The sequence below is a fragment of the Alosa pseudoharengus genome, unplaced genomic scaffold (genome assembly GCF_046254945.1).
Source record: "Alosa pseudoharengus isolate Yale_2024_CS ecotype anadromous, Long Island Sound unplaced genomic scaffold, YU_APseudo_1.1 YU_APseudo_1.1_scf_18, whole genome shotgun sequence".
Taxonomy (NCBI): domain Eukaryota; kingdom Metazoa; phylum Chordata; class Actinopteri; order Clupeiformes; family Clupeidae; genus Alosa; species Alosa pseudoharengus.
Window position 1 is genome coordinate 35,577,395 of NW_027468650.1, and position 27,029 is coordinate 35,604,423.

A 27,029-nucleotide genomic window follows, 5' to 3' on the forward strand; every position below is an offset into this window, starting at 1 on the left:
TTTTATTGTGGTTTAAATGTAGAAGAAAGTTGTAGTATTTATACTAAATTATTTATTGATGTTTGTGTATTTGTATTTATTTAAAAACATACTTGTTTGTATTTGAAGTATGGTTATTTGAAAGTTTTTTGCATAATAAACTTTTAAACCCAAGTTTATTTTTTAGAGTTATTTGGAGTACAAAAAAAGTATTTTCCAAATCTACTCCAGCAATATTGTGTACGTAACATTCACCTTCACCAAAAGTGTTCAAAAGATTCATGCGAATCTCATTAAACACCCACTGTCAGGGACTGGAGTGTCCTTTCTCTTTCTCGTGAATGTTTTGACCACTTGACCCCTCACCTCACCAGATTTACAGTAGAATGGTGATGACCCTGTTTTACCATGGATAACCTCTAGTGGGCGGTAGAGTACCAGCATGCACTCTGACTCAGGTTCTCCAGTCCTCGGCACCTGTTGAGTAGCCAGCCAATTGCTCCACCCCAGCTGGCTTTTCACTGCTAAAGCAATGCAGATAATGTGTGGCTGGTGGCCAAGGGGCTTCCTGTTTAGTGCAGATGGAATGGGGGTATGCATGGGGTAGTTACAGCCATGTGTGGTGACACTAGAACATGATGTAACTAGCTCATTGCTTTTACTTAAATGTCTGATGAATGACAAATCACCCTTTTTGTGTACACTGTAAACCACTTGGATGTCCTGTTCAAGGCTCTGAAGGTCCTGCAATATAGTTTGAGTGAGGTAATAGCACTTTAGGCTGTACATCAGCAGTGAATTGAGGTGGTTTGGAGAGAGGCTGTGCCGACTTCAGCAGGGGGGAGCCATGCGGTTGCTGCCATCTGCCCCACAAAAGCACACTCAGGTCACTTTAACACACACACATGCGTATTCACTGAAGTCCATGCTGAGGTATGATCAGGTCAGGTGAACTGCTTCTCACAGTAGCCCCCTGCTGCTGCTGCACCTGTGGAGGATTACAAGAACCGCACATCCTACCTGGCAAAGAACCACAGACAACACACAGCTAGATTAGATTCAGCTGTGTTGTCATTTAGCAGAGTACAGGTACAGAGACAATGAAATGCAGTTGACATCCAACCAGAAGTGCAAAGAAGCATTAAATACCAAAGTGCAGATTGAGTACGGTATTCTGTGCAGTTATGTAGACAATAGAGATGAATTATGTACAGTGTATAGTTGGATAAATGCAGGTTTTCCAGATGACATGTCTACAGAGACAGAGGGTTATATATATTATGTACAGAGAGTATAAATAGACATTCTAGACCTATGATGCATTCCATAGCCTTCAATGCCAACTTACACAATGTGTGTTACTATGAAAATGACACACAGTGCCACCCCACCCTCACCTCAATGTTAGCTTCCACTCACACTCTCACTCTCACACACACACACACATACATACATACATGCCTCACTGAGCTCAGGCTGTCTCGTCCTTCACCTAGACTGCAGCACACACACCCAGTCATTTCTGCTGGGGATGGTTTATAATATGAGGTCAGCTGACCTGGATTCCAGACTAAATTTTACTCCCTTTTTGCCAGACGTCTGGAAAGCAGATCCAACACACATGCTTGTATTACAAGTTTGTATGAAAGGTGCTATATAAATAAAGCTTGATTGACTGATTGATCCAACCCAAATGCTCCATTATGATTAATAATAAGATTATAGTTAAAGAGTCATTCTATTTCTGTTCCTCCAGGTAAATTGGAGAGTCTAACAGAAAACTTGAAAGTTTTTAGACTAGTTACAATTTTAACCAAAATTCTAACTTCACATGGAAATGTAGTCTGGGGAAAGGTTATGTGTGTGAAATCATGCATTTGTCTTAGTGTTTAAAAAATATTGATGGTTTAAATGTTTCCTCAATCTCAATAAAATCCTACAGTCAAACCCCTACATACTACAAGTATCAGAACTGCAGTTTTGGAGTAATTATGCAGTTCTAATGCAGAAATGCAATATTTTGGCGACTTCAAATATATACTATTGTATATATTTTATTGGGGGGGGGGTGCCTTTATTCAGATAGAACAGTGAATAGTGATGGGAGAAAGAGAGGAATGGGGGTATTCAAATCGGGGTACCTGTGGCTACTTGGACCCTAAGATACAGCAGCTGCTTGCACCACAGCGCCCCCCCTCCTTCGCGAGAGCGGGCACGTGAAATCTCATGAAGCCAAGTGCATGACTGTTTATAACTGTTTGCTTTCTGTTTGTTGTGCTTTTTTAGTGAGGGCATTCATATTTATCATTGATATCAATTCCAACAGCCAGAGAAATAAAAATACATTTTACCAAAAAGGAGGACGCCGCTGGGCGGCGGACTTTGACCTACACGCAATAGCCAGCGTAACGAGACTCTAATAATGCATATAATACAGAGCACAACGTTAAGCAGCGCCTCCATGGCACTATGGAGCAGACGCTGCTGTTAAAGGAATTATCCGGAGTAAAATGCACTTTAGATCAATTTACGGATGATTGGGAGTACATACGTTGAGTTGACATCAAAATCATGTCATTCGGATGTGTTTTGAGAAAGTTCGATTTTACCGTTTTTAGTCAAAACTCGTTACCCTGGAAGTGACCAGGGCATGTCATTTCGCCGCTACAAAACGCTATTTTTATACCTCTTCTACAGTTCCAAACAACATTACACTTACGTGGTAGTGAGTAGAGGGTCCCTAAAGCCAAACCGAAGTATCCCGAGGTCTTTATGTGGTCGGATAGAGAGTCCAGAATGAATTTCATCAAGCCAGTACCTTTCCGGAAATGTTGCTGCTGCAGCTGGCATCTTTAGGGGAAAGTCCGTAGGAGTCGATTGCATCACGTCGTTGCATGACATCACGTCACGTGACATTTCAAAATTCCAACCTGTTAGTAAGCTAGGGTTTGCTGTTGCATACAACTTCACTTTCGTTCATTCATATTAATCATTGATATCAATTGCAACAGCCAGAGAAATAAAAATCAATTTTACGAAAAAGGAGGACGCCGCTGTGCGACGGACTTTGACCTACACGAGACTCTAATAATGTATATAATACAGAGCACTACGTTATGCAGCGCCTCCGTGGCACTATTGAGAAGACGCTGCTGTGCTGAGCACATTAAGAATTGTGCCAGTAGCATCGCCGGTAATCCGGCTTGATGCTTCGACTGCCGTTGCGGCCGTGGTCACGCGTTCTGCCGTAATATAATACAACAGTTATATCTGTTCATCTGTTTCATTTTACTTCCAGCTCCAGTGATTCTAGACCCCAACTCTGCCCACTGTCGCTTGTCTTTGTCTAAAGACCTGACCACCGTCAGGTTCAGTGATTCCCTCCAAGTTCCTCCTGCCCCCGAGAGGTTTGACACCAGTGCTGTGGTCCTGGGCTCTGAGAGGGCTTCAGCTCAGGGAAACACTGCTGGGATGTAAAGGTGGGTGAGAGCACTGACTGGGCCTTGGGCGTGATGGCTGAGTCTGCAATGAGAAAAGAAAACATCAGCTCCAGAACCGGTCTGTGGCGGCTCCTGTACTACAACGGGGAGTACAGTGAGGCAGAAAACCCCAGAAGATCAGAGTGCAGCTGGACTGGGATTCAGGAGAGTTGTCCTTCTCTGACCCTGACAATGACACACACATCTACACACTCTTACACACACTTTCACTGAGTCTTCCCTTTGATAAATGTCACATGTAAAGTCTCTCCAGTAAAAATTAGGCCTCTGAAGGCTTCTGTGACAGTTGCGTCTTTGAACTAAGACTGAGTAACACAAACACCAGATTACCAGATAACCATGGAATTAATCTAACATTTGTAACAATATGTATGGAAGTAAAACTGAGGAAAAATTTGGAATCAAAGCAATCAAGGAACTGAGCAAATGTGGAATTGAGCAAATCAATTGTGTGTGTCTGCCATATTACCCTGTCTGTCGAGAGCAATCTAATCTGTTGCTGAGTGCAGACCCACTGGCTGACCCTGTGCCCCCCTGTCCCCTCAGTCCAGTTGCCGTTGTGCCACGCTGGCAGAAACCACAACAGCCCTCTCATGCCTGAATGACTTCACTCAATTAAAGTGTGCTGAGAGAGGGGCAGAGTTACAGCAGAGCACAGAAATGTAGCACGGCTGCGCAATAAACAATGAGTGGAAAGGACACGCTGCTTTTGAAATAAGCTTAGAGACATTAGGTATGCTTCCTGTACCCCCGTGGCTGCCCTCACACACAGGCACACACACACACACATGCACACACACACACACACACACACAGACACACACACACATAAACACACACACCCACACACACACACATGCACACACACACACACACACACACACACACACACACACACACACACACACACACACACACACAAACACACACACACACACACAAACACACACACACACACACAGGATGACGATAGGGCTGTGCATAGTGTGGTACTGTATCTCAACTAGTGGAAGAAGGTGTGAACAACGTCAAGGCCATGTGGTTGTTTCCCATTTACTGATGAAATAATAATGATCTTTACTATAAACATCTTTAGATAAATGTCTCTGCGAAATAAATAAATATTTATGTTGAATTTCATAACTACTGTGTATTTGTTCAATTTGCATTTTCAGGAAATTAATATTCTTGTCCAAACATTTTCTGAAAAATGTTGTTCATTTGCATTATGAAGCGTCCGATCAGCTGTGTAAACTCCTGTAAACAGCCTGTACCACACGGCCAGACTGAGAGCATGGCCGTGCATTTAGAGCACATGCGTAAGTGCCGCGCGGAGCTGGCACCGCCAAACGTGTCACTCAGGTGTGGCATCTTGGTCCGCACTCTATCAGACGTCAGCGGCTGACATCAGGCCCCTGGCAACTGGCATCCGCTTTGGCATCAGATGCTGGCATCACACAGTTCCTATCCCAGAGGCAGAGCCAGCCAAAGCTGAAGCTGGCATGCGATCTGGCCAGAGCTGGACGGCCTCTCTGGACTAATCCTTGTGAGGACAAGGTGCCGAGGTTTGATTGATTGGACACAATTAACGCTTACTGTAAGGCCAGTGTTCTTGAGGTCTGGGCCTGAGTTACATGAGACTATTACATTTAGATTTACACTGGTTTATATTGGTATGTCTCTCTCTGCTTGATTATTATTCTGTTTTTGTAGATTTATGTTTGTAATTCTTATTGGTGGTTTGCTCAGGAATCTTTAATAATTACCTGTGGAATGTGAATTATTTTGTTTGGACCATGTGATCAGAGATGTTAATAAGCTCTGGAACAACATTGATGCTGAAGGTCAATATTTAATGTATACTGGTTTCTATGGAGATGCATCTTTGCTGAGACGTGCAGGTATGTAGCACGGTCAGCATATCTACACTTTGCCAAAGGAATGTTGTTTACTTTCAGTTGTAATAGACAGGAGCATAACTGGGTCTTATGAACATGGACACAAAGGGCATGTTAAGGCTGTTAAAAGTTATGGAAGTGAACAGTGTTTTTGCTGCTTTTAGAAATGTGACACGTAGCTGTGAGATATCAATAAATCCATCAGCTCACACGTGGCTGGCAGAAAGAGACAGTGCAGAGGACAGATTGGGGGACTGAAAGGGGGAAAGATGAGGAATAAGCAGTTGGGGTCTAAATATTTATCTGAGCCTGAACTATTTTGCTGTAGGTATGATTAATGAACCATATTTAATTATCAGGACATGCTCCATTAATCATTTGTATGGATAATCAATTGGTCTTATATAAATAATTTATTATTATTTATCTAAATTATTTATAAATATTATTCACTTGCCTTTTTAATGTTTTGCGTTTATATGGGTACATCTCTGAAACATTGTAACAAAGCATTACATAGTGGAACATCAATGCACAACTCTGTTAATCCATCTAAACAGCATAGCTCAGCTCGAAGAAAAAGTACAGTGGCATGACAAGGTCAAGGGCTCATCTCCCAAAGAGTACAGATCATTATTACCTTACCTGTGCTGCGCATTCATAAACACATCTGCTTAATGCGCAGTAGTCATCAGTATGTGAAGAATTTTACATACATTCTGTCCCATCATGAGATGACCAACCCCTGCACACGCACAGACTCCACCAGAGGTGTTGTCATGCAGTATTTCTTCCCAAGGAGATGGACGCTGTCTTGATTTATGCTCAGAACACCAGAGCTATGACCTCTTAGACATCAACACGCACTCACAAGGACCTCAGAGGACTCGCAGGGTCTAGTGTGTACTCTAGAGAGAGAAAGAGAGAGGGAGGGAGGGAGGGAGAGGGAAAGAGAGAGAGATTAGGACAAGGGGGACAGCCGAGGAGGATTCCCTTGCCATTTTAAGAAAAAAAAAAGAAACACACAACAAGGCTGTTTGTCAGCGCCCTGACAGCCTAATAAACTTCACGGCCCGACGCCACATTACACATCGTCGCTTCGAGTATTTAAAAAGGAGGGGGAGATTATTTCTGAGCTCATCAAAGCACACAGAGAGAGAGAGACAGAGAGGGAAAGAGAGAGATCACATCCTCACACCCACAACACAGACATCCAAGGAGGAGAGGCTCCACACGCTTTGACCATCCTTCTTTGACCAGCCGTTTGTCCCCAGCGTAGGAATCGAGACTTGTTGAAAACCACTGACCCCCTAAAGGGAACATGAACTAAGGACTGCGGCTGAAAAGCCTAAGCGTTACTGGACAGAGACGAGTAGAGACTACTCAGACCCCAAGCAGACAAGGAGAAGGACAAGGATCCAGGACAGAGACATAGAGCGGAAGACCCGACTCTGTGGAGATCACTTTCATTCCTTTCCTTTGGTTGTGTGAGTAACCAGACAAGCTGGCGGGCCAGGAGACAGAGGTGCAGGAGCACCAGGGCTCGGCTGTGCAGCAGCCACAGGAGCAAGTGAACGGGGAGCCAACGAGCCCCCTCACAGGACCCAAACTCTCCCAGCTCCTCTGGGACGTCCCCATGTGCGTCTCCCTGCCCATCGAGGTCCTCAGCCCAGACCAGGCCTTCCCTTTCCTGGACACCACCCTTGCCGGCCTGGGCATTGAAGAGTAAGTGCTCTTTGATTTCCTTTTTTAAAGTATATTTTTTGGGCTTTTGGATAGTCAAGTCAAGTCAGTTTTATTATAGGATAGGACAGTGAGTGACAGGAAGTCAGTGGGATAGAGAGATGGGGTGGGATCGAGATCTGACCGCAGGTCGGATTTGAACCTGGGTCCCCGTGGGCACTTAGACCCGTACATGGTATGGGCACTGTAGCCTGTTGTGCCACAACACCCCTCCCCCCCCCCCCCCCAAGTGCTCTTTGATTTCTAATATGACTGCAGTGCAGGTGTAGAGATGTAGTGGCATTAGTGATCTGAACGTGTAAATAAGTGAGAAAATGGATAGCTGAGCTCTGAATATGTTAAGAGTGGTGATGGGCAATCCACCAACTCCATGAGTTTGATTCTGGAGAGCGAAAATCACACATAGTCGGAAAAAAGTTGGCTTCATGGTGATTGATGCTGTGCAGTGGCACTGTGAAGTATGTAGTCAATATTAGCTGGGAATAGAAATGACCTAAGCATGTTATTGTGTGTGTGTGTGTGTGTGTGTGTGTGTGTGTGAAGGTCAGCGGTGAAGGAGCGGGTGGTATGGGTGGACACCAAACGCACCCAGGTGAGAACTAAATCGGGAAAGGTCAAGGAGAAGGAGATCACGCTGCTGGAGGTTCGCGTGAAGGCCAAACATCCCGGGGACAACCAGAGCCAGGAGGTCCTCTACAGCACCGAGTCCCACACAGACCGCTCCTTCACCCGCAGCGGAGTGGACATCACACCCTGGAGACACACTGACAAAGACAACGAGCCAGGTGAGCAGAGAGCTTCTACCTGCCTGCCTACTGTACCTGACGCAGAGTTGTTGCAGTGTACACGTGACCCTGTTGTTTCTGTTAGTCAATGCAATGGATTGCTTATTGGCTTCATAGTGCAACATCAGTCCATCAGAGGACAGTCCAGTTTGGTGCTTTTGTTTCTCTTTTGTGGCTGACCAGTGATCTAATCTTTCCTGTCAGCCCTCGTCTGAAGGTTTAGTCTATCCTTTCTGGTTCATGAACACTGCTGATTTGCCTATCTATACACTTTATATTCCTGTTTCTACTGAGTCAGTAAATCACTGAAGTGAAGGGTTGAGTTTCTTCTCAGACGGAACTCTGATCAAAAATGCCATCAGTTCTCATCTCGTCTTCACTCCAGTGGTCACTGTGTCCAGTGTGGTTAATTGTTGCTCTGGCCTCCCTTTGATTAAAGAGGGTGAAAAAACAGAAACACTCATATTTGAGACTCTGATCTCTGCAGGCGCTGGAGGGTAGCACGGTATCCTCATTCAAAATGTCACTCGAGACGGCAGTCATAAATTGGTCCTTTCAAACAGTTAATTATGTTGAAAGGCGTCCCACTGCTTTCAGAGAATATATCTTTTTTTTGTTACAGTAATGGCTCTAGCGTCAGCCCACTACCTTAGTGAAGACTATAGTGAAGCTCTACTGGCGGCTGTCCACAATACAGTCGGCCACAAGGCATTCCAGAGATGGCACACTTGGGGAAAATGGGATCATGTCCCATCCGGCCCCTCCTTCATTAGGTAATAGAACAAATGTTCAGCTAGCCTGAATTCTCACACTGCTGAGGATTCCTGCCCCATGCCAGACGCCCATTCCTCAGCGGCAGAAAGGAATGACCTCAGCCTCATTTATCGTCTCTTGGCCAGAGCACAGGGACCGCTGCACCCACCTCTGTCCTGCTGGCTGTTCTCTGGACCACACCAGCACGCTGTGCTATAGGGCTGACTCAGTGAAGATGTGTGGTATTTGTCCAGTCAGCATGAGCTCTCCACTGCGGAACTCTGCTGCTGAATGCGTGTTCCGATTAGGAACTCCTAATGGTAGTGTTAGTGTTCATACACTGACTGTTTTATGTTGAAACATTTCCTAATTAGGAATTCCAGCTTAATAAAAACATCTAAATTGTCTTTATTTAACTGGTGCTCTATTATAGGATTTTTAGAAACTGAATTCTTGATTGCTTTCCAGCATTGCCACAGGATGAATTTGAGACAGTGGAGATGACTCTGCCCTTGGACATAGACGCCCTCTCCCAGGCAAAGACAGAGGCCGTGGAGGCCAGGACCCAGAATGCCGAGCTGCCGGCGGAGGAGTGAAGGCACCAGAGATAAAATGCACGGCTCAATAAGCTTTTTTTTCCTGCTTTGAGATCTTTAACAGACAGGCCTTGCACACCGAAACGATGGCGTCCATCTGTGCTCTAATGCAAGAGCTTTAAGGCAGCGTTAGTTCATTCTGCTTAATGTGCCGAGAAGGACACTAGTGTAGGCCATTGTCAGGATTCTAGTCTAATTCTGAATGCTTCTCTATATCTTGTGTGAAGATATTGTTCAGATAGCCTGTCAGTGTTACTTTGTAATACAAACAGACAATGATTTATAACTTGGAGGTATTAAGAGTTAATTTGACTTGATGTTGTGATGAGGATAAGAGATAACAGAACATGCTGCATATGTGAACGACAACAGCTACAAAGAAAAAGCAGCCAAATACATGACCACCAGCACTGAATACTGAGCTGGACTGTATTGTGTTCCATCTAATAAAAATTATGAAGCTGTCACTGTGTAATTTTTCAGTCCAAGAGTATGGGGGGGGGGGGGGGGGGGCTTGACCGATATGGGTATTTCTATGGTCAATGGCGATCTGGGTCAGCCGATGGCCGATGTGTGTTGCCGATGTGTTTTTGGCCAATATCTGGATGTTTTTTTCCTGTACTAGCATGATTAAGAATGATAAGACAATAATTTATTTTTCTCCCAGGAAACACATTGTTGTTGTGTCTGCTGGTAATTTAATTGACACAAGGGGTAGCCGGCATTACACGTGTTCCACAGGAACAACACTGGGCTACCCGCAGATGCACCTGCCTGTTAATCGGCTCAATATACTCGGAATAGCAGCTGATGCTGATTATTTTAAAAATGGCAATATTCGGCTTGATAAATAGGTCTACCTCTAGGAAAAAGTATGCAAAGGCAGCAAATCTCTGAAAAGCATTTATAGAATGAAAAATTCATAGTTTCACACATACACTAGTCAAGCCAGAGTACTGTGGGATTGTGGAGTGGGACTGGAAGCAAATTGATAAAAAGCCTAGAGGTCAGAAAATAAACAAAAAAAAAGAGAAAAATAATAATAAAAAATAATAACCACAAAACAAAACTGGTAACTAAGAACATAAATTAAACATAAAAGTAAAATAGTAACACTGAACATATGACCAGTTAAACTATAAATTAAAAGAAAATTCTCCCTTTTCTGGAGTAACAGTTTTAATTGTTAAGCGTTTTTAAGTGCTGAAATGTGCATATATTTGGCTTCTGATATTTATGTATTTTACTATCTGTGGTATAGTAAAAAATCTATGACAAATTTGGCTAGTTTTCAAGTGAATGTAAGGCCTTGTGGGAGGTGCTACGACTGTGTGACAACTGCAGTCATCTTGGTCCGCTGCTCTGCAGGAAGTGACATCACTGCACCCTGGAACTCCTGGGAGTGACGCTGGGCAACGTCTCTGAGCAGCAGAAGCAAGGTATTCTGGGTTTCTATAAAGACATGGCAGATATTTCAAAAAGACAAAACACAACGACAATAACCACAACCACATGCATTCACAGAATGGCCATGGTGGTCTCCAAACCTCACTTACCTTCATCAATGTCTTTTGTTCCCAAGACATGGTTGGAAGCAGCTATGATGGGCTTCAGTTGGCTTACGACCTATTAGCAAACATCATTCCATTACACATCTCAATAGTGCAGTGAGCATGGGAGATGACAGACTAAAATGATGCCACTTGTTACTTCTAGAGCTATTGTCCTAATGACACTTGACGTGTCCACTGGGAGAGCAGCTGTGCAGCGTACCAGTGAAGGGTTTTTGGAATAGAGGAAGGCCAGGCACTGGTAGACAGTCTTGTTCTCCTCCAGGTCCTCCTTCAGGGGAAGTTGTGCTATGAGGGCAGGAACAACCTGAGGCAGGCAAAGGGGAAGTGGTGGAGCAATGAAGCAAAGGCAGGATTTGCAAAACTCGGCCCAAAGGCACATCACAGACTGATCATCTATTGTGTGTGTGTGTTTTTTTATTATTCATTTTGTAAGAGGATAAGTTAACTGACAGAGGAATAGTACAATACTGTAATTCAGCTTATGCTAGCTATAGACTAACTGGTGTAACCCGCTTCCTGTGCATTGTGTAAGTGCTAAGCTAGGCTAACAGTGTCAGACTTGGTTATTGCCCGCACAGAGCAGAGAAGGGGAATGGGTCATTCCGTGTCAAATCAGATAAGGTTGTTGCTGCACTCTCAGAGAGCTGCACTCTCAGATTCTCAGAGACTCTCAGACCCTGTCTATATCAAGAATGGGTCCTAAAACCAAGGCCTGTAAAATATTTCTGTTCAAATCCTATGTCCTCATATTATTTTCAGCCCTTGAAATGACTTCAGTTGTACAGCCTGAAAATCACATTATCTGGGAAGCAATGTTTTGGCATTAATACAATGAAAAGTATTATCTATTGGCAGCCCAAACTTTGTAGGGTGGAAGACAAACATGTTCTCAATATGACTGAACCATTACAAGTTTGTACGGCATGTTCACTGATTTCCTTTAAGGCCCTAGATTTGGAAAAAGTGCAAAAAGACCGACATTAAGGGTAGTATAAACAGAGAGGGTTGAAGCCAAGGATCTTTGGTATAAACTTGTTTTAGTGCGCATTTTGTGTCAATAATAAAAAAAAATTCTTTACAGTATATGCTAAACTTTTCAAAAATATTTGAGCTCTCCACATATAATGGGCTTGAAGATTTTTAAGGATTAAACAAGGGAAGGTTGTGTTTTTCGGTCATTTTCATAGGATTAAAATGGTACGTGGGGTAGCTAGATTTGACACGGAATGACCCGTATGTATCCTCTTCTATAAATAATTTCCCAAAAAGTTGGCGTGTTCCTTTATGTGAGAACTGCCAGGCAGTACCTGGTCCACTGGCATGCACTCAAAGTTGGTCATGATCATCCTGCACAGGGCAGCACACAGGTTGTCAATGACCCTACGGTCCGACTCCTTGGCCAGCAGGTTAGAGAAGAGCGAGAGCATCATAGGGTAATCTCTGATGGTTGGGTAAAGGACTACTACGTAATCTGTACATTTACAACAGAATCCTCACACAATCACTGCACACCTGTCCAGCTTCAATATCCACTGAAGAAACAATACATGTGCTGAAGTAAAAACAGACTGACATTACAATGTAAATACTGTATGAACATGGATATGGGTGGGTGTGTAAAGGCACCTCGTGAAGAGATTGTACATGAAAACACACACACACACACACACACACACACACACACACACACACACACACACACACACACACACACACACAAAGAGGATACGAGACGACAATGGGTCCAGCAGCCTGGGCCAGGACTCCCAGTCCATACACGCTGTTGTTCCGCACCTCTGGGTCACTGTCCTTCACTCCGCTCACCAGCACGGGCAGCAGCCGATTGGACAGCCGTCCGGCCACGCCTGCGCCGCCCTGCACCTTAGTGAGCGCGTGCAGAGTCTCCCCAAGGGTCCCCACAGAGAAGGAGCGATCGGCCACTGTACATGAGGACTTCTGTGGGGGTCAGCCAAAACTAGTCATCTAGTCATCAACAACTCACCAGAGGCCACACAGTTGGTGTCAGCGCTGATCCAGTGTACTGAAATTGACCGATCCCAAGCCCCTCCTCCCATTGTCAGGCCCATAGTTACTGTTGCTAAGTCGGACAAGTTTGCAGGAAAGTGTGCGAGAACGCGTGTTCACCATGGGACGCAGCACCCCCATTTAGCCGAGTGCAACAGTGTATGCTGGATTTCTACGTCAAGTAATATTGATATATTCAAAAAACAGAGGCCAGAAAGGCCTTCAGTATGCGGAAGGACACATCCACAATGTCCGCTGTTATCAACGAGGTGGAACACCACAAATTGAGGACAAACCAATTCGGTGTTACGGATCTTAATGGGATGCATGTTAACTGGGGATAAACAATTAGCACGTTATCACGAGCAGGTAGTTTACCTTATTTGCTGCAGATGTGACTGATTCAATAAACAGGTCTGTGCAAACATATGGTGTTGACGTGTCCATAACAAAAAACATATTTCGAGGATTAATTGAAGACGGGAGCAAGTGCTGCAGATCCAAGTTCCCACGCAACTTGGGAGAGTGCTAGCCTGTTAAGCAGCTCATGTTGGGGAGATGGAGAGATGGCTTCGCTTCGGTAGGCAGATGGCCTACTTATTTTGAATGGCTGCTTTAGAAGGACGTTCAAGTAAACATGATACAAGTGTATTGAAAAGAAACCACTAAATCTATCTGAGTTTATACCACGCGCGACATATCTGCAGTTTGCAGACGTGATTTGTCTTGCACTCACGTCTGCAAACGGCAGATATGTTGTGGTATATGGGTTTTCATCAGTGCCCGCTTATGCTATACTTTATTTAAATGTGTGCAATGTAGTAAGCCTAGGCCTAATATTGGCGATTTCGAGACTGCATAGCCTATACAGCAAGGCATAGTTTTGAATCGGCACATGATTTGATCTTTAGAAGACATTGGCTATCTCTCGTTCAGCCATCAATAATGCATCGCAGTAGGCTATTATTGCGTTTGTTGAAAAAATTTTAGCTTATTTCTGTGAACAGTCTTCTATCCCAAGTTAAACATGGCAATGTAGCCTGTGCCTAAAAGCTGAAAGTTGTTGTGTGTGGCGATACGTGATTGAAGGTGTAGCCTATTTGCACGTTTTCCAATCGTATGAGTGTGCGAGTTCAGTTCCTGCAAGGTATGTATAATTTTTTGCGTAGTAGGCTTATGTTGTCGTTTCAACATTGGAAACCAGGTTTAGTTATGTTTTTGTGTGTAGTTATGAACACAAATAAAGGGAACATTTTCGTACACACTCAGATTTCTTTACTGAAAAGTAGCAGCCTATCCAAAGTTATGCAAAGTTAGGCCTATGTGTGTTAACGTTTCACATGGTCAGGATATCGGATGTCACTTCTACAAGTATCCCAGGCATATATTTGAACCTTTTTGAGCTCTTTAGTTATTTAGTTACTTAGGCTACTCGCAAAAGAAGCATTATAGCATTCACATAACCGGCGTATTGTCATACAGAATGGACACTAGAAAATTCAAAGTTGACCGAGGTTGACCGAGGTCCTCCGAATTCCTCATTGTGATGTGGTAAAAGGGGGCGGGGCTTGGGATCGGTCAATTGAAGTCAATAGAAATACAGCTATCCTAACAATGAAACTGAAGTGAGGGAGTTGCCACTCACCGCCTTGTTGATGATGAGGGGTAGCAGCTCGTTCAGGTAGGGCAAGAAGGTATCAGCGGGCACAGCCGATGCCAGCAGAGGGATGCCCTCTCCTGCAAACTCCTGCAGCATAGCGTCGTACTCTGCCTGGGGGGCACAGATAGGGAGCAGTCAAGGTAATGCTAACAGCCTAGCATTTCCACAGATAATGCACATGGTTAGCATACAGAACATGGGCTCAGGGAATATATTTGCCATTCCTACTCTAGCATGCCGATCATACTTTGAATAGCCTACTTTGGAAACACAAGCGACAATTCCAACTGCACGGTCACAAATTTAAAGATGCAAGATGCAAATGGCAGACACCTTTTTAGCCAATCAGTGTTTACTCAATTATTCATATTGGTGGATTAGTTTACCGTATTGTCCATAAAAATAATGTCTAGAATCTAGATTACATACAGCAGGCCTGTTTCATGTATAGACATATGCATGACATCATCCCTTGGTGGCTGCCTGGCCATACATTAGTCATGAAATTTACCACACCCTTCCTCTGCATGTACATTTAACAAAACATTAACAATTGTTGAAGGATTGTTGTTGGCACATACAGTGCATAAAAAGACGACGGGCCAAATTGCTATTAAATCCGCTTAGCATTGTGACCATGCTGCACAAATTCGTTAAAAACTGCTACGGTCTTATCACAACATAGTTTAGTGTCCCCTATTTACTAAATTAAGTTATGCAATCAAGCTGTATCTCTAAGCTAATGTTAGAATACTGTTTGGATGTCGAGCTTAGCATGCTTAGTTACAGCTGCTTGTCAATTTTGACTAGGCTACTCGTGCAGGGCTCTATTCATTTTATTGACTGACACTGAATGTTTGCAAAATCCCAATGTAAATGGAAAAGTGTGTTCCAAGACTCAAAAGTGCTTGTCCCAAGGAAAAGAAGTACGAGCCTTTATTTAAACTAACTATATAGAACACATTATGAATTGCATCCACACATATCAGTAGCCTTTTAACTGTGTTAAAACTGCAAACCTTCCTCTCACAACCTTTCACAAACGTCTTAAAGTGACAGGAACTTAATTAGGCCTACACACCTACAATGTATTGACATCAAAGATACATGTACGTGCTGCCCAAGTCAGCTACCACCACAAACGAAATCCAATTCTGTGGGAAACACTGCTAAAGTCTTGTTTTCTAATGACAGAGTACATGTTGTAGAGAAGGAAAACAGTCCAAAGCATCCAACAGCATATTAATACCCCACTGAAGGGACTTTTCTTCCCTCTCTACCCATGATTAAAGCTCGTCAGTGTGGTGCGACAGTGAGTCATGACAGACAGAGCTCTTCATAAGACAGAACGGGTCAAATCCTGGCTGCCACATCATGCAGTCATTTTCCCATTAACTGCCTGAACTGTGTAAACACAGACTAATGACACTAATGACTTAAGTCTACAGGGACTCCGAAAATAATCACCTGCTGTTCGTCATCATCGTCACCGTCACCACCCCCATCCTGGCACACCGTCTGGTGGAGGACCGGGATAGGGAGGAAGAGAGAGAAGACAAGAGAGAGGGAGATGGGGTAAAAGAGAAGAGAGAGTGAGATGGGGTAAAAGAGCGAGTGAGATGGGGTAAAAGAGAGAGGGAGATGGGTAAAAGAGAGAGATGGCAAAACATTAGATACATAGATACGGTATACAGCAATTGCTACAATAAAATAAATCATGACCATGAAAACCATCAAGGTAATTTATTCTACTGAGGTCTAATTAGTTTACTGAGGTGAAGCAGAGGTCAACTTTCAGACATAAATTTAGACAAGGTCAACTTTCCGACACAAATACGGTCCTCTACTAGAGCCCAACTAATACATCATTGTGCCTTTCTACTAAAAACACCAAATCGAGTTTTTGATCTTGGTATAGGATTAATAACACTTGGATAGATTTTGTTAGATAAGCACTTTTCGTAGTGTGGTTGGTGGTCACCCTATTTCTGCTACTTTATAGAACACGCCACTTCCCCTTTTAAACACAAATTATGACTGTCAACTGGTCTTTCTATTGTATTTCTGCACAGAACCGCGCACGTCAATCGGAGAAAATAGGCGTCTCTTCTATTCTCCAGCTGGGTCGCAGTTGTAGTGCGGTTTAAGCCTGAGAGACCTTAAAGACCTCATGCTAATACTCAAAATGTTTTATTTTTGTATTTTTGTACTTGTACTTATTGTAAAAGAGCCATTCATTAGGATACCCGATAGTTAGGCCTATTTAAACAAAATATCACACCTTGATTAGAGCTTTTCAATATGCTACATATTAGAACACATTTTTAACCTTGTGTTAAAAATGAATATTGGCTGATTTATCGTTTATAGGTTTTTTCAAATCCTCAAATATCAAAGTCGGTATTGATCTTTAATCCCCAATCGGTCGGGCTCTATCCTCCACTACCCCAACACTGACACAGCAGCAGCAGCCCTCACCTTCTTCTTGAGCACGTCCCTGATGGCGTGGCTGATCTCGGCCAGTCTGCCTGGCACCTGCAGCGCCTCCCCCTGGCAGGACTTGACCACGCCGTTAAGGGCCTCCAGCACCCCCATCACAACCTGCCGCTCGCGCTCCGCCCGCACAGCCTCCAGGAAGCACGGCAGCACCACGCCCAGCAGCTTGTGCAGCGCTACAGGGACAGACGAGGGGGAAACATGAACAAAGAACATACAGAAGAGGCTCGTAGAGACACTATTGTTCAGATTAGGGGTCAAGGGTCATAGGCCTGTTTGGAAGGGAGAAAGAGAGACACACAGAGACTGTATCAATCCAAAACAAAAGGTCTGAGGTTGAGGGTGAGCCTCAGCCGATGTGAGGGTCTCCGATGTGGGCAGATAATGTGCAATATTTTTCGGCCCAGACGACATGGTAACTCACACGACGTTCAACTTCTCACACGGCGAGACAGCTGAAAAAAAAATCTGACATTCCAGAAATCCAACTGGATCTGACCAGAGCTGAAGCGGATTGTTACATCTTCTAATCGGCATTGTGAGTCTGATCAAACAAATAGGAATTCGGCCTTATTCAAAATTTTGTCAGATCCGACTAATCCTGAATCATTAGGCATTAGGGAATTCAAAGACAGGTCACCCTGCTGTAATTCTACACCACTGTTGCTGTACGGTGCACCAAGTTACTTATTACTGTGTAGTATTACAATAAATACATGATGTGTATCATACACACACTATGCGTTGCTAGGTCTTGGTATCTACTGAACACACAATTCTGGAACAGAAAAAAGTTTCACACATCCACACCAGCTCTTTAGTTCATAGAGCAGACACACTTTAGTGGAAAGGGACTTTGTTGATAAACATGGTAAATATGCTTGGTCTGACACCAATAGAAAACAGAAGAGTAGAGTGGCGTAGTGTTGTTGCAGCTCAGACGCAGTCACTTAATGCGGACCAGTGAAGCCAATACCCACCTGTGATTTTACACACAAAACAACAACTGGAAACAAGAATGGAAAGTCCAGGCACACTGAGGCCTGGTCACAGAAGGCCAGCTAAAAATACTACGCCTCAGGACACAGATACAGGACTACTGAAGTCAGTGCTAGTCTGACCCTGTTAGAAAATGACTCATGTAAAAGTCTACACTGCATGACTATGATATGGGGCACCTCAATATACAGCTTTGTACTTTGTAAAAAAAGTAGTTTGGCTGAACTTCTTTCCTTCCGCTGCTGGTGTCAGTGTTCAAAGGGTGCTGTGATCTTCTCTATGAAAATGCTTACTGCACTAGTTTCTTAAGAAAGCGGCTCCTTCCGAAGAACGAGGGCCAGAGAAGATGAAAGAGGGAGGTGTGGAGGGAAAGGGTGATGAGAGAGAATATTAAAGAGGAGGAGGAGAGGGCGATTAGGGGAGGGGGAGGGTGTACAAAGGAGAGAGATAACAAAAGAAATCTTAGGAGGGGGGAATTTGCAAGCATCTGTGTCTCTATAGGTTAATGTCTATATTGGATTCTGAGCTCTCTGAATGTGACCATGTGCAATTGTATACTTGCTAGCATGCAGCTGTGTGAGTACGACTGATTAAGTGTGTGTCTGTGTGTGGACATTACCCTGGTGATTTTCCTCGGTTGGGCTGGCCTGCCACACTTTATGCTGAGCCCGGCAGAACTGACCCATGGCTCCGAATGCTGCCCGACGCACATCCTCATGGGGGAACTATAACACAGGGATGTTCCGTTAGCACACACACACACACACCTTCAAGAGCCTAAAGGAGACACGCGCATCTGAGAGTAGGGCTGCACGATTTGGGGACAATATCTAATTGCATTTTTTCTGACAGATATTGCGATTGCGATTTGATTTTTGAATGTCAATTAATTGATTCAGTTCAATATTCCAAATGTCTCTTTAATTTGTGCCACCCCTGATTGGTGACAAAACAAACTGCACAATTATTTGTAGCTTTTGCGATTCGATAATTGCGATTACGATTGCGATAATTGTGCAACCCTATCTGTGAATGACTTACATCGCGCAGCTCATAGACCTGTTGGAAGCTGGACTCCAGGAAGGGTTGGAAGGCAACACTGAAAGGCACAGGGAAACAAGCAGTACGTCAGGAATCACGCATCTCTGGGTTATCAGTGTTTAGGCATCTCTGTATGTTGCACGTTTCAAGCATGGTTGAACGAATGAATGTAAAACATTGAATTGAAACATTGAATTGTGAACTCAAATGAAGTGGCAGGTGTGTGTGTGCGTATGTGTGTTCCTCACCCTGTGTTGAAGGCAATCTCTCCCAGGGCGTCACAGGCGTCCTCTTTCTCGTCAATGTAAGCGTTTTCCACAGTGAACCTGGAGAGAAATGCATATGCTGACTAAAGTTAAGCAACGCAAAATCTAATAGTGAGAAGAGAGAGAGAGAGAGAGAGAGAGAGAGATTGAGAGAGTGAATGACTTGAGTTGCGTGCAAGAGAGGGAGAAAGACAGAGGGTCTGGATGGAGGCCCCTTACCCAGCTACGTCCTGTACAGCTAAATCATTATCTCCATCGTCATCCAAAATGGTATCGCCCGCCCCACTCTCTTCTTCCTCATCATCATCATCTAGAAGGACAAACTGCTTATCCTCCTCCAGATGGGCCTACCAAAGCACAGAGAACAGGAATCAGCATGAGGACAGCACTAGGGTACTGAGGAGTGAAGAGGCGCAAACTCCCTTCACAGCGGCACTGACCTTGACCCCCTCAGTGGACTTGAGTGACAGCAGCATCACTGTGGAGATGGCGGGCAGATGAGGAACCAGACAGTCAGCACTGACCGTGGACACAGCAGAGAACAAGCTGTACCTGCAGAAGGAGGCAGGGAGGGATGGATGGATGGAGAGAGAGAGAGAGAGAGAGGCAAATGAAGATAAGAAAAACATATTATAGAAACAGGGAGAAAGGGCAAAAGAAATATCCCACCAATTATCGGAGACCCATGTGGACACACATACACACACACACACACACACACAGCTCTGGTCCTTACGTGCAGCGGCGCAGGTCAGGATCGTCCACGGCATCAGTGAGGTTCAGGCCCAGCTGCACACATTCAGCAGCCAGGGGGCTGAACACATCCTTGCCGATGGTCCGGGCCAGCACCGACAGAGTGTCTGCAGGGAGGGAGGGGACACAGCTATTTACCTCTCCAGCCTCCAGCCTATACTACAGAGCTCAAATCCACTGGATTCAAGGGAATTATGTGAAGTATTGTACTTGTGTTTCAAGCTCTTAGGTAATCTAAGCCAGAAAATACAAGTCAGAAAGGGCTCGAATATTTCTTCACTTCAGTTCAAGTAGAGGGACAGTGTGACCTTTTCAATCACTCTGTCTAATAACCCACTTTAGATGGTTTGGTGCCTGGCTAACTGAGAAGACTTGTAGACTTGACAGAGGCATTTAAGAGTTTCTCTCTAATAGCAACAGAGGTATTGCCACTTACAATCTAGTCACAGAAGTCATTTTAGTGTAGAATCATTTTAGTGTGAATGTCATTAAAAATAGGCTAGCATGCCCCAGAGATGACCAAGAGTCTAATAAAGTTGACCACAGATCATAAACCTGGTATGTTTTTATAAAAACTATATAAGGGCCGTCTCAGTTCAGATAAATAACACATATTTCTGGAAATACCATTACAAAAAGACAGACTGCTATAAATACACAAACTCTGCGTTGCCGCACTGGTTGGCTCACGGCGCCGGTCTCCGCCACTCCGATTCTCTTTCGATCGGTCGGGGGCGACAGAGGCCATCGTCCCACGCTTCTGAACGGCGCATCATCATTATATAACAAACTCTGATAACCAAATAGGCTAAAGCAGCATGCAGTGTGTATCTGTATCCACTCTAGTGCAATAAATAGCTAAAGCACTGAGATGAAAGCGGAGGTGAGATGGAGCATGAGTAATGGCGCCTACCCAGGGCTTGTGTCTGTAGGGCCCTCATCTCATCACGGGTGTCAGTCAGGAAGCCCTTCAGGCTCTCAATCACAGGCGAGAAGTAAGGCACCAGCTGCTCTTTGGCTGCATTGGCTGAAAGAGGCAGAAGGGATGGTCTTAGACAAGCTGCGCCGCAAATGAGACGTCAATCCAAAAGCTACAGGACCAGAGAATGCAGGTTCATTACCGATAGCTCCGATGGCACTGACAGACAACTCCTTTATCTTCAGACTTTCAGAGCTACTCAAAGCAGATAGCATTGTCTCCATCAGAGTGGGGAGATAGGGCTGAATATCATCCCCTGCACAGATGGAGGGAGAGATAGAAAGAGAGGGAGAGAGACAGAGAGAGAGAGAGAACACAGATAAAGAAAATGGAACAACAAATGAGACAAAAAGTTCAATAGAGTAAATGGGGCAGGTGACATATCTTCACATCTTGTGGGGAAAAACAACAGAACAAGCAGGTCTGGTTGGGGTAGACTCTCACCTAAATTCTCCACAAAGTTCTCCAGGGCGTAGAAGGCCTTGGTCACGTGTCCGATCTTGGCCTGGTTCAGACCAGACATGTAGCCCAGCAGAAGTGGCATGAGCTCTGCATGGTACTTACTAACCTCAGGCTGAGGAGACAAAAGAGACACCCATGTTTAATGGTTTCCCACTACTTTTCAGGAGCATCAAATGTAAGGACATATAGATTCACAAGGAACAAACACTTTGCCACAGACAAAATTAAATATTTAATTTTTAAATTAAACACTTTCAAAAGTTCTGATTGCTGCTCTGATTTTAAATTCCACACTTGGAAATTATCATTAGCGTCTTCTTCAAACACTTTCCATACCTTATGGTACACACATATACTAATACAATGTGAAATTTGTAGATAAGCAAGCAATATTTTGAGTAAAGAATATTAGTAACAACAGACATTTGTTGTAATTTATTGTCATTTTCCATTGTCACAAAAAATGCAACTGACTACACTTCAAGATCATTCTAGTACTTTTAATACTAAACAGTGTTTTTGGTTGCAAGATGAAAGTGGAGGTATAAGCCGACCTGTAGGTGCTCAGAGAACTGCCCCAAGGCAAACAGCCCTGCACTGCGCACCACCTGGTTACTGTCTGAGAGACTCTGACACACAGTCTGCAGCATGGACGACAGCAACCTAGTACACACACACACACACACAACAGCATTCAGCAGGTTACTCTCCTTCATCTATACATCACTACCAGAGTAATTAACATGTTATCCAAAGGTACAGTGAAAAGGTTTCAGATAGAGGAGTGTGGTACTCAGGGACACCTTGGATGGGAACAACTTTTGTATACTCAGGTACTCAGTGAGTTACTCACTTTGTGCGGATGTGGTCAGCACAACCCTCAGCCAGTACAGCCAGACACATGAGCCCTCCCTTTCGCTCGTAGGGGTTCTGACTTGCCAAGCAACCCTGTGCAAGGGGCATCTAAAACAGGATATCAATGCTTAGAAGACATACATATTGTCCTGAAGAATTGATTCATTTGTACCATATAGATATATTGTTAGTATAGGTGTCAAAAAGAATACCAACCAGCTGGTGGAAAAGCTTTTCGGGTGGCATATGGAGAGCCATGGTGTCAATGACCTGCACAAGGAAGGGGGGTTGGGGGGTAAACTACTGACATTCATCAAGACAAACGTTTGACACAGGGGTGTGTGACATAACCTAAGCAGCATACTACTATCTGAGCAGCTGACCTGAGCAGCTAAGTGCTTGGGACTCTCATTATCGTTGTCATTATCATCTTCGCCATTCTCCTCGTCCTCCGGGTCCTCCTCACCAGGAGGTGGCGCTGCACTCAGCACAGGGAACACGGTCTGGAGAATGGGATTCAGCAACTTCTGCTTCAGCACAGCCTGGAAAATAATAATAATAAAAAAACATAATTCAGAGCATATATATATATAATCACTGTACTTCATATACACACACACAAAAGGGTTCTCGACTGTTGTAGAAAGAAATGGCTGATCTTTAATGCAATATCTACATTGTTGTCCATTATCAGCAACCATTCATCTAATATTTCAAAGGCACATTCTGTTTACTAATCTGATATCATTTTAAAAGGCTAACTGAGAAAACATTGGAGAACCATTTTGCAATTATGTAATCTGAAAACTGCTGCCCTGAGTAAAAAAACCCAATGCAAATGATCTCAGCTGGTATTTTGTCTATAATGGTGTGGAATGTATAGTGGTAGTGTATATACACGTATATACACACACACACACACACACACATATATATATATATATATATATATAAAAGAGTATGTATTTATGTATTCAAGCTTACCTTGCTCTTCAGTCTGATCAGGACAGAGATGCAGGAAAGAGCTTTCACCCGCAGTGAGTCACTCAGTGAAGCATCCGCACCGATCTTAAAGGAACACAAAACACATCCAGTCATAGATAGTAGGCCCCTTTCCATTGCGAGGGTTCGGGTAAAACCTAGGAGGAATTGAAGGACCCTGGTCAGAAAACTCGCCAGCCTCTGGAAGTTTGTTACAGGACATGCCCATATGCAGCTTTTTCAGTCAAGATGTCATTTTAGCTAACTTGGTTGATATCGAGCAGTTATATGGTCTACACTTCAACAACCCACGAACATGAAATCTAGGCTACTGTCTAAACTTTTGAGAAGGATAGACACTAAATGAATGTAGCACAGTAAGCACACGTATAATTTATTAAGCATAGAGCGAACGCATTAGTGTCTGTTATTATCTAGGCTATAGGGTAGCTTACAATATGATAAAGCTTACGTGTTATGAGACACTTTTCAAGCAGAGGCGAAGCTAAAGATGAAGAAATATGCTGGATCAGCAGGTAAGACGGGACGGGAGTGCCACTCGCCCCGGCCTCGCCTAGACTCACACAAAATTAATTCCATCAATTAAACCTCGCTACTATTGTCTTATCAGTGCAGATTTATTGATGGGTAGCCCAAGTCCAATGTTACTGTTTCTTTCACACATGCAGTGAGTGATTTGGATGATTCAGACAACAGGTAGCTTGCCTGTCTTCAGCTTAAAGTTAAATGAATACCATTGAAATTCTAATCAGTAAAAGCCTATTTTTAGCGGACATTTGTTCATCCAGTGTTGGCTACCTCAACTCAACAAGTTAACAGCCTAACTTGTAATCAGTTTAGCTGTAACTGATGTCTGCCTTGCTAGGTTTTAAAAAATGTGCTTGCCATCTTCCACTTCCACACCTCGTTCACACCTCATTTACATCTTGAGTTCTTTCAGGGCCGCACAAAAGTACCTTCCCCCGAGGCAGGTACTCCGTCGGCCCCATAGAAGTTCCCGGAATGTCACGTTACCGAGCCATTCGTCTAAAGGAAATACGCACAAACGTTCCCATTCCTGTAAAAATCAAGTTCCAGGTGTGGCAATGGAAACGGGACTATTGGTGCGCAGGAGTGACAAGCCCTAACCTTGCTGCACAGCAAACGTTAACTACATCAGAATGCTTTGCACTTACCTCTAGACAGAAACGCACGATCTCTGCTAGGTGAGGGACGATAATGGACACCTCGCTCTCCATCAGCTCATCCAGCACCTCCATGGCCTCACTGGCCTGGCCCTGGGGCAGAGAGACCAAAGCCCTGGTGAGAGCAGTTTGCTAAAGAGTATTCAGATTCTTCCAGACATGGCTGGAACTGTCCTCACCTCATCCGCTTTGATTAGGTGCTTCAGGGCAGTGACCAGTCTCGGGACAAGGGAACGCATCAGATTCTGGAGAGCATAAGACATGCAAATAAGTGACGTATCAAGTACACCTAGAGGAGGACCATCATCAATTCATCATGCAGGCATGCAATGTGTACACGTCATCAAATCAGATGCTACTTACAATAGGGTGTGGACTTCAATTCAACCACACCCGCTCATTTAATTTGAATGATAAACAAGCAACTTACCATTTCCTTTTAAAGATAAACATATAAACTGGTGTTTATAGTGCTTGAAGTGTGGCTTAAACATGGCAACACGTTTCTGGGCCTTTTACAACAGACATAACAGAGGAGCCCTTACCATCTCCTCTGAGCCAGTGTAGGCTGTGATGGCAGTTAGGGTGAGGATGCAGTAGTAAAGGGCAGTGGGGTTGTTCAGGTCCTGCAGCACAGTGCCAAACAACTGCAGGAGTTGCCGGTAGTGTGGCTTGAAGGGCTCTGGGTTGGACTCCACCACTTTACTCAGCAGCAGAAGACCCACCTGAGGAGGGGAAGAGCCAATGATGTCCAAAATTGTTAAGAACTCACTGACCCCAGAGATATCCAATTAGGTGTATTTTGTATGTAGATCAAGGTTAAGGGATAAGGAGTAGCGGAGATAACAGAAAGTAGAAACAAATGTGGAATTCATAGACCTAATCATCATCTCTTTTCTTAATAACTGAAAATGGAAAAAAGTGGAAAAAATAAATATGGCAAAACATGTGCAGCAGCAAACAACAGAGCGTGGCTGTGTAATGACCACACCTGTCTATCCTGAGGGTTGGTGCTGTGAGTAGACTGGTTGAGCAGAGTCAGCAGAGCTGGCCAGCGGTCTGGTGTCTCGTGTTTGACCATCACAGCACTGAGCTGAGAGAGGGAGTGACGCACTGTGTGTCTGAGGAGGAGACACGTCGTATTAGCCATTTAGGTAGCTCAGGACAAATGATTATGACTGTACAATAACTACAATTAATAACATGAATTGCATTCAAGAATATTAAGTACACAAACTTACTCTGTCTCTTGTTGGAAAGCTTGAAGGACTACTGCTTTTAAACTAAGGATGAAAAAATACTCAAGGTTAAGCAACACTGCATCTTCAAACAATGGCAGGGTTTTAACATTTTTGGAAATGAGGACATCAGGAAAAGCTTGTGTGGGTGCTGACCTTTCTCTATGGTCTGGACTTATTTTCTTCCAGTGCTTCTTAACCCTCATCCTCAACATAACAGCTGCAGACTGGCGGATCTAAAAGGCAAACATTTAGCATATAGGTCATTCCTAACTTAACATGACTACGATCAATAGATCAGTAAACAGCCACCAGTAGCTTGACATACCTGCGGGTTCTGGGAACCTGTCATAACTGCACATAGTGCTGGAATAATGGCAGGGTCTTTGAAAGCCTGTTTCAACTGTACTGTGGCCTGGTGGGGTAAAATGACATCTGTGGTTAATAATATCGCGTTTAAAACCAATGCATATTTCCATGATGATACAAATGAAGTCACTGTCAACCCAAACATGACTAGATAGAACTAATGCAAACACCATCCAGGGTCGTGACGTAACCTCCATAGCTAACCAACGTTAGCCATCCTAAGTTAGCCAGGGCAACAGCTGACCGGCATGGGTATGACACCCACATGATATAAAATGTCTCGATCACACCAGCCAGTGATTTTAATTGTTTAAAAGCAGACATGTCTGGTAAATTTGGTAAATGCTGTAAAAGATTTAATAAAAGATTACCTGCTGAATAATTGCATTGTCAGGCTGCGTGAGCTGTGATAGGATCTGTTCCAGATGCTCAGTCATCTTCCCTGGTTGAACGTTAATTAGCTAGCAGCTAGACCGACGTTAGCTGTCAAAGATGATGCTTTTATTCAAAACTATAGGCCAGTTCAAGCCGGCAAAATAGACAGCAAGTTATGTGACTGTTGTCAACACGTCCAGGCGAAGCCAACGTGGAGAGGACCGGTGTCTCACCCGCTCCTTGTAAGAATCAAGCAAGCAATATACGACAATGCATAAATAGATCTTTAAAAATATGTTTAGCCGTAGAACTAGATCCAGAAGCGACGGCGGTTGATATTTGAGTGTCGCTCTTCACATAGATTCTTTCTACAAACCCCACGCGGGACAGAACCGCTGATGAATCCTCGTGCGTCGCTTAAAGGGCCCGCACCGAATAGTGAGCTACACCCGGCGTGTACGGCTTACAGCGCCAGCCAAAGGAACGGAGGGATTATG

General features: G+C 44.0%; 2 protein-coding genes across 2 annotated transcripts; one reads left to right on the forward strand and one right to left on the reverse strand.

The window, feature by feature from the left end:
- Positions 1-5,856: 5,856 nt before the first annotated feature.
- Positions 5,857-9,254, forward strand: LOC143131539 (uncharacterized). Its single transcript, XM_076291182.1, has 4 exons — positions 5,857-5,860; positions 6,877-7,102; positions 7,664-7,905; positions 9,154-9,254. The coding sequence occupies exons 1-4, from the start codon at positions 5,857-5,859 to the stop codon at positions 9,252-9,254; spliced, it is 573 nt and encodes a 190-aa protein (XP_076147297.1).
- An 887-nt stretch (positions 9,255-10,141) lies between these two features.
- ipo4 (importin 4) lies at positions 10,142-26,957 on the reverse strand. The gene is made up of 30 exons (XM_076291073.1): positions 26,529-26,957; positions 26,117-26,203; positions 25,945-26,024; positions 25,792-25,833; positions 25,542-25,671; positions 25,096-25,275; positions 24,730-24,795; positions 24,542-24,643; positions 23,349-23,432; positions 22,748-22,906; positions 22,581-22,634; positions 22,363-22,472; positions 22,064-22,172; positions 21,492-21,621; positions 21,190-21,303; positions 20,982-21,095; positions 20,052-20,175; positions 19,756-19,867; positions 19,535-19,662; positions 19,298-19,375; positions 19,050-19,107; positions 18,628-18,733; positions 16,992-17,185; positions 15,981-16,031; positions 14,499-14,624; positions 12,558-12,784; positions 12,136-12,268; positions 11,028-11,132; positions 10,811-10,880; positions 10,142-10,706 (listed from the first exon to the last, which is right to left on the reverse strand). The coding sequence occupies exons 1-30, from the start codon at positions 26,592-26,594 to the stop codon at positions 10,576-10,578; spliced, it is 3,270 nt and encodes a 1,089-aa protein (XP_076147188.1). The 5' UTR covers positions 26,595-26,957; the 3' UTR covers positions 10,142-10,575.
- Positions 26,958-27,029: the final 72 nt, after the last annotated feature.

Coding starts and splice junctions, on each gene's coding strand:
- LOC143131539 (XM_076291182.1), top strand. Junction 7,103..7,663: donor GCCGGCCTGGGCATTGAAGA/GTAAGTGCTCTT, acceptor GTGTGTGTGAAG/GTCAGCGGTGAAGGAGCGGG. Junction 7,906..9,153: donor TGACAAAGACAACGAGCCAG/GTGAGCAGAGAG, acceptor AATTTGAGACAG/TGGAGATGACTCTGCCCTTG.
- ipo4 (XM_076291073.1), bottom strand. CDS start 26,594: ATGACTGAGCATCTGGAACAGATCCTATCACAGCTCACGCAGCCTGAC. Junction 19,108..19,297: donor GAGATTGCCTTCAACACAGG/GTGAGGAACACA, acceptor TGTGCCTTTCAG/TGTTGCCTTCCAACCCTTCC. Junction 12,785..14,498: donor CCCTCATCATCAACAAGGCG/GTGAGTGGCAAC, acceptor TGACCCCCACAG/AAGTCCTCATGTACAGTGGC.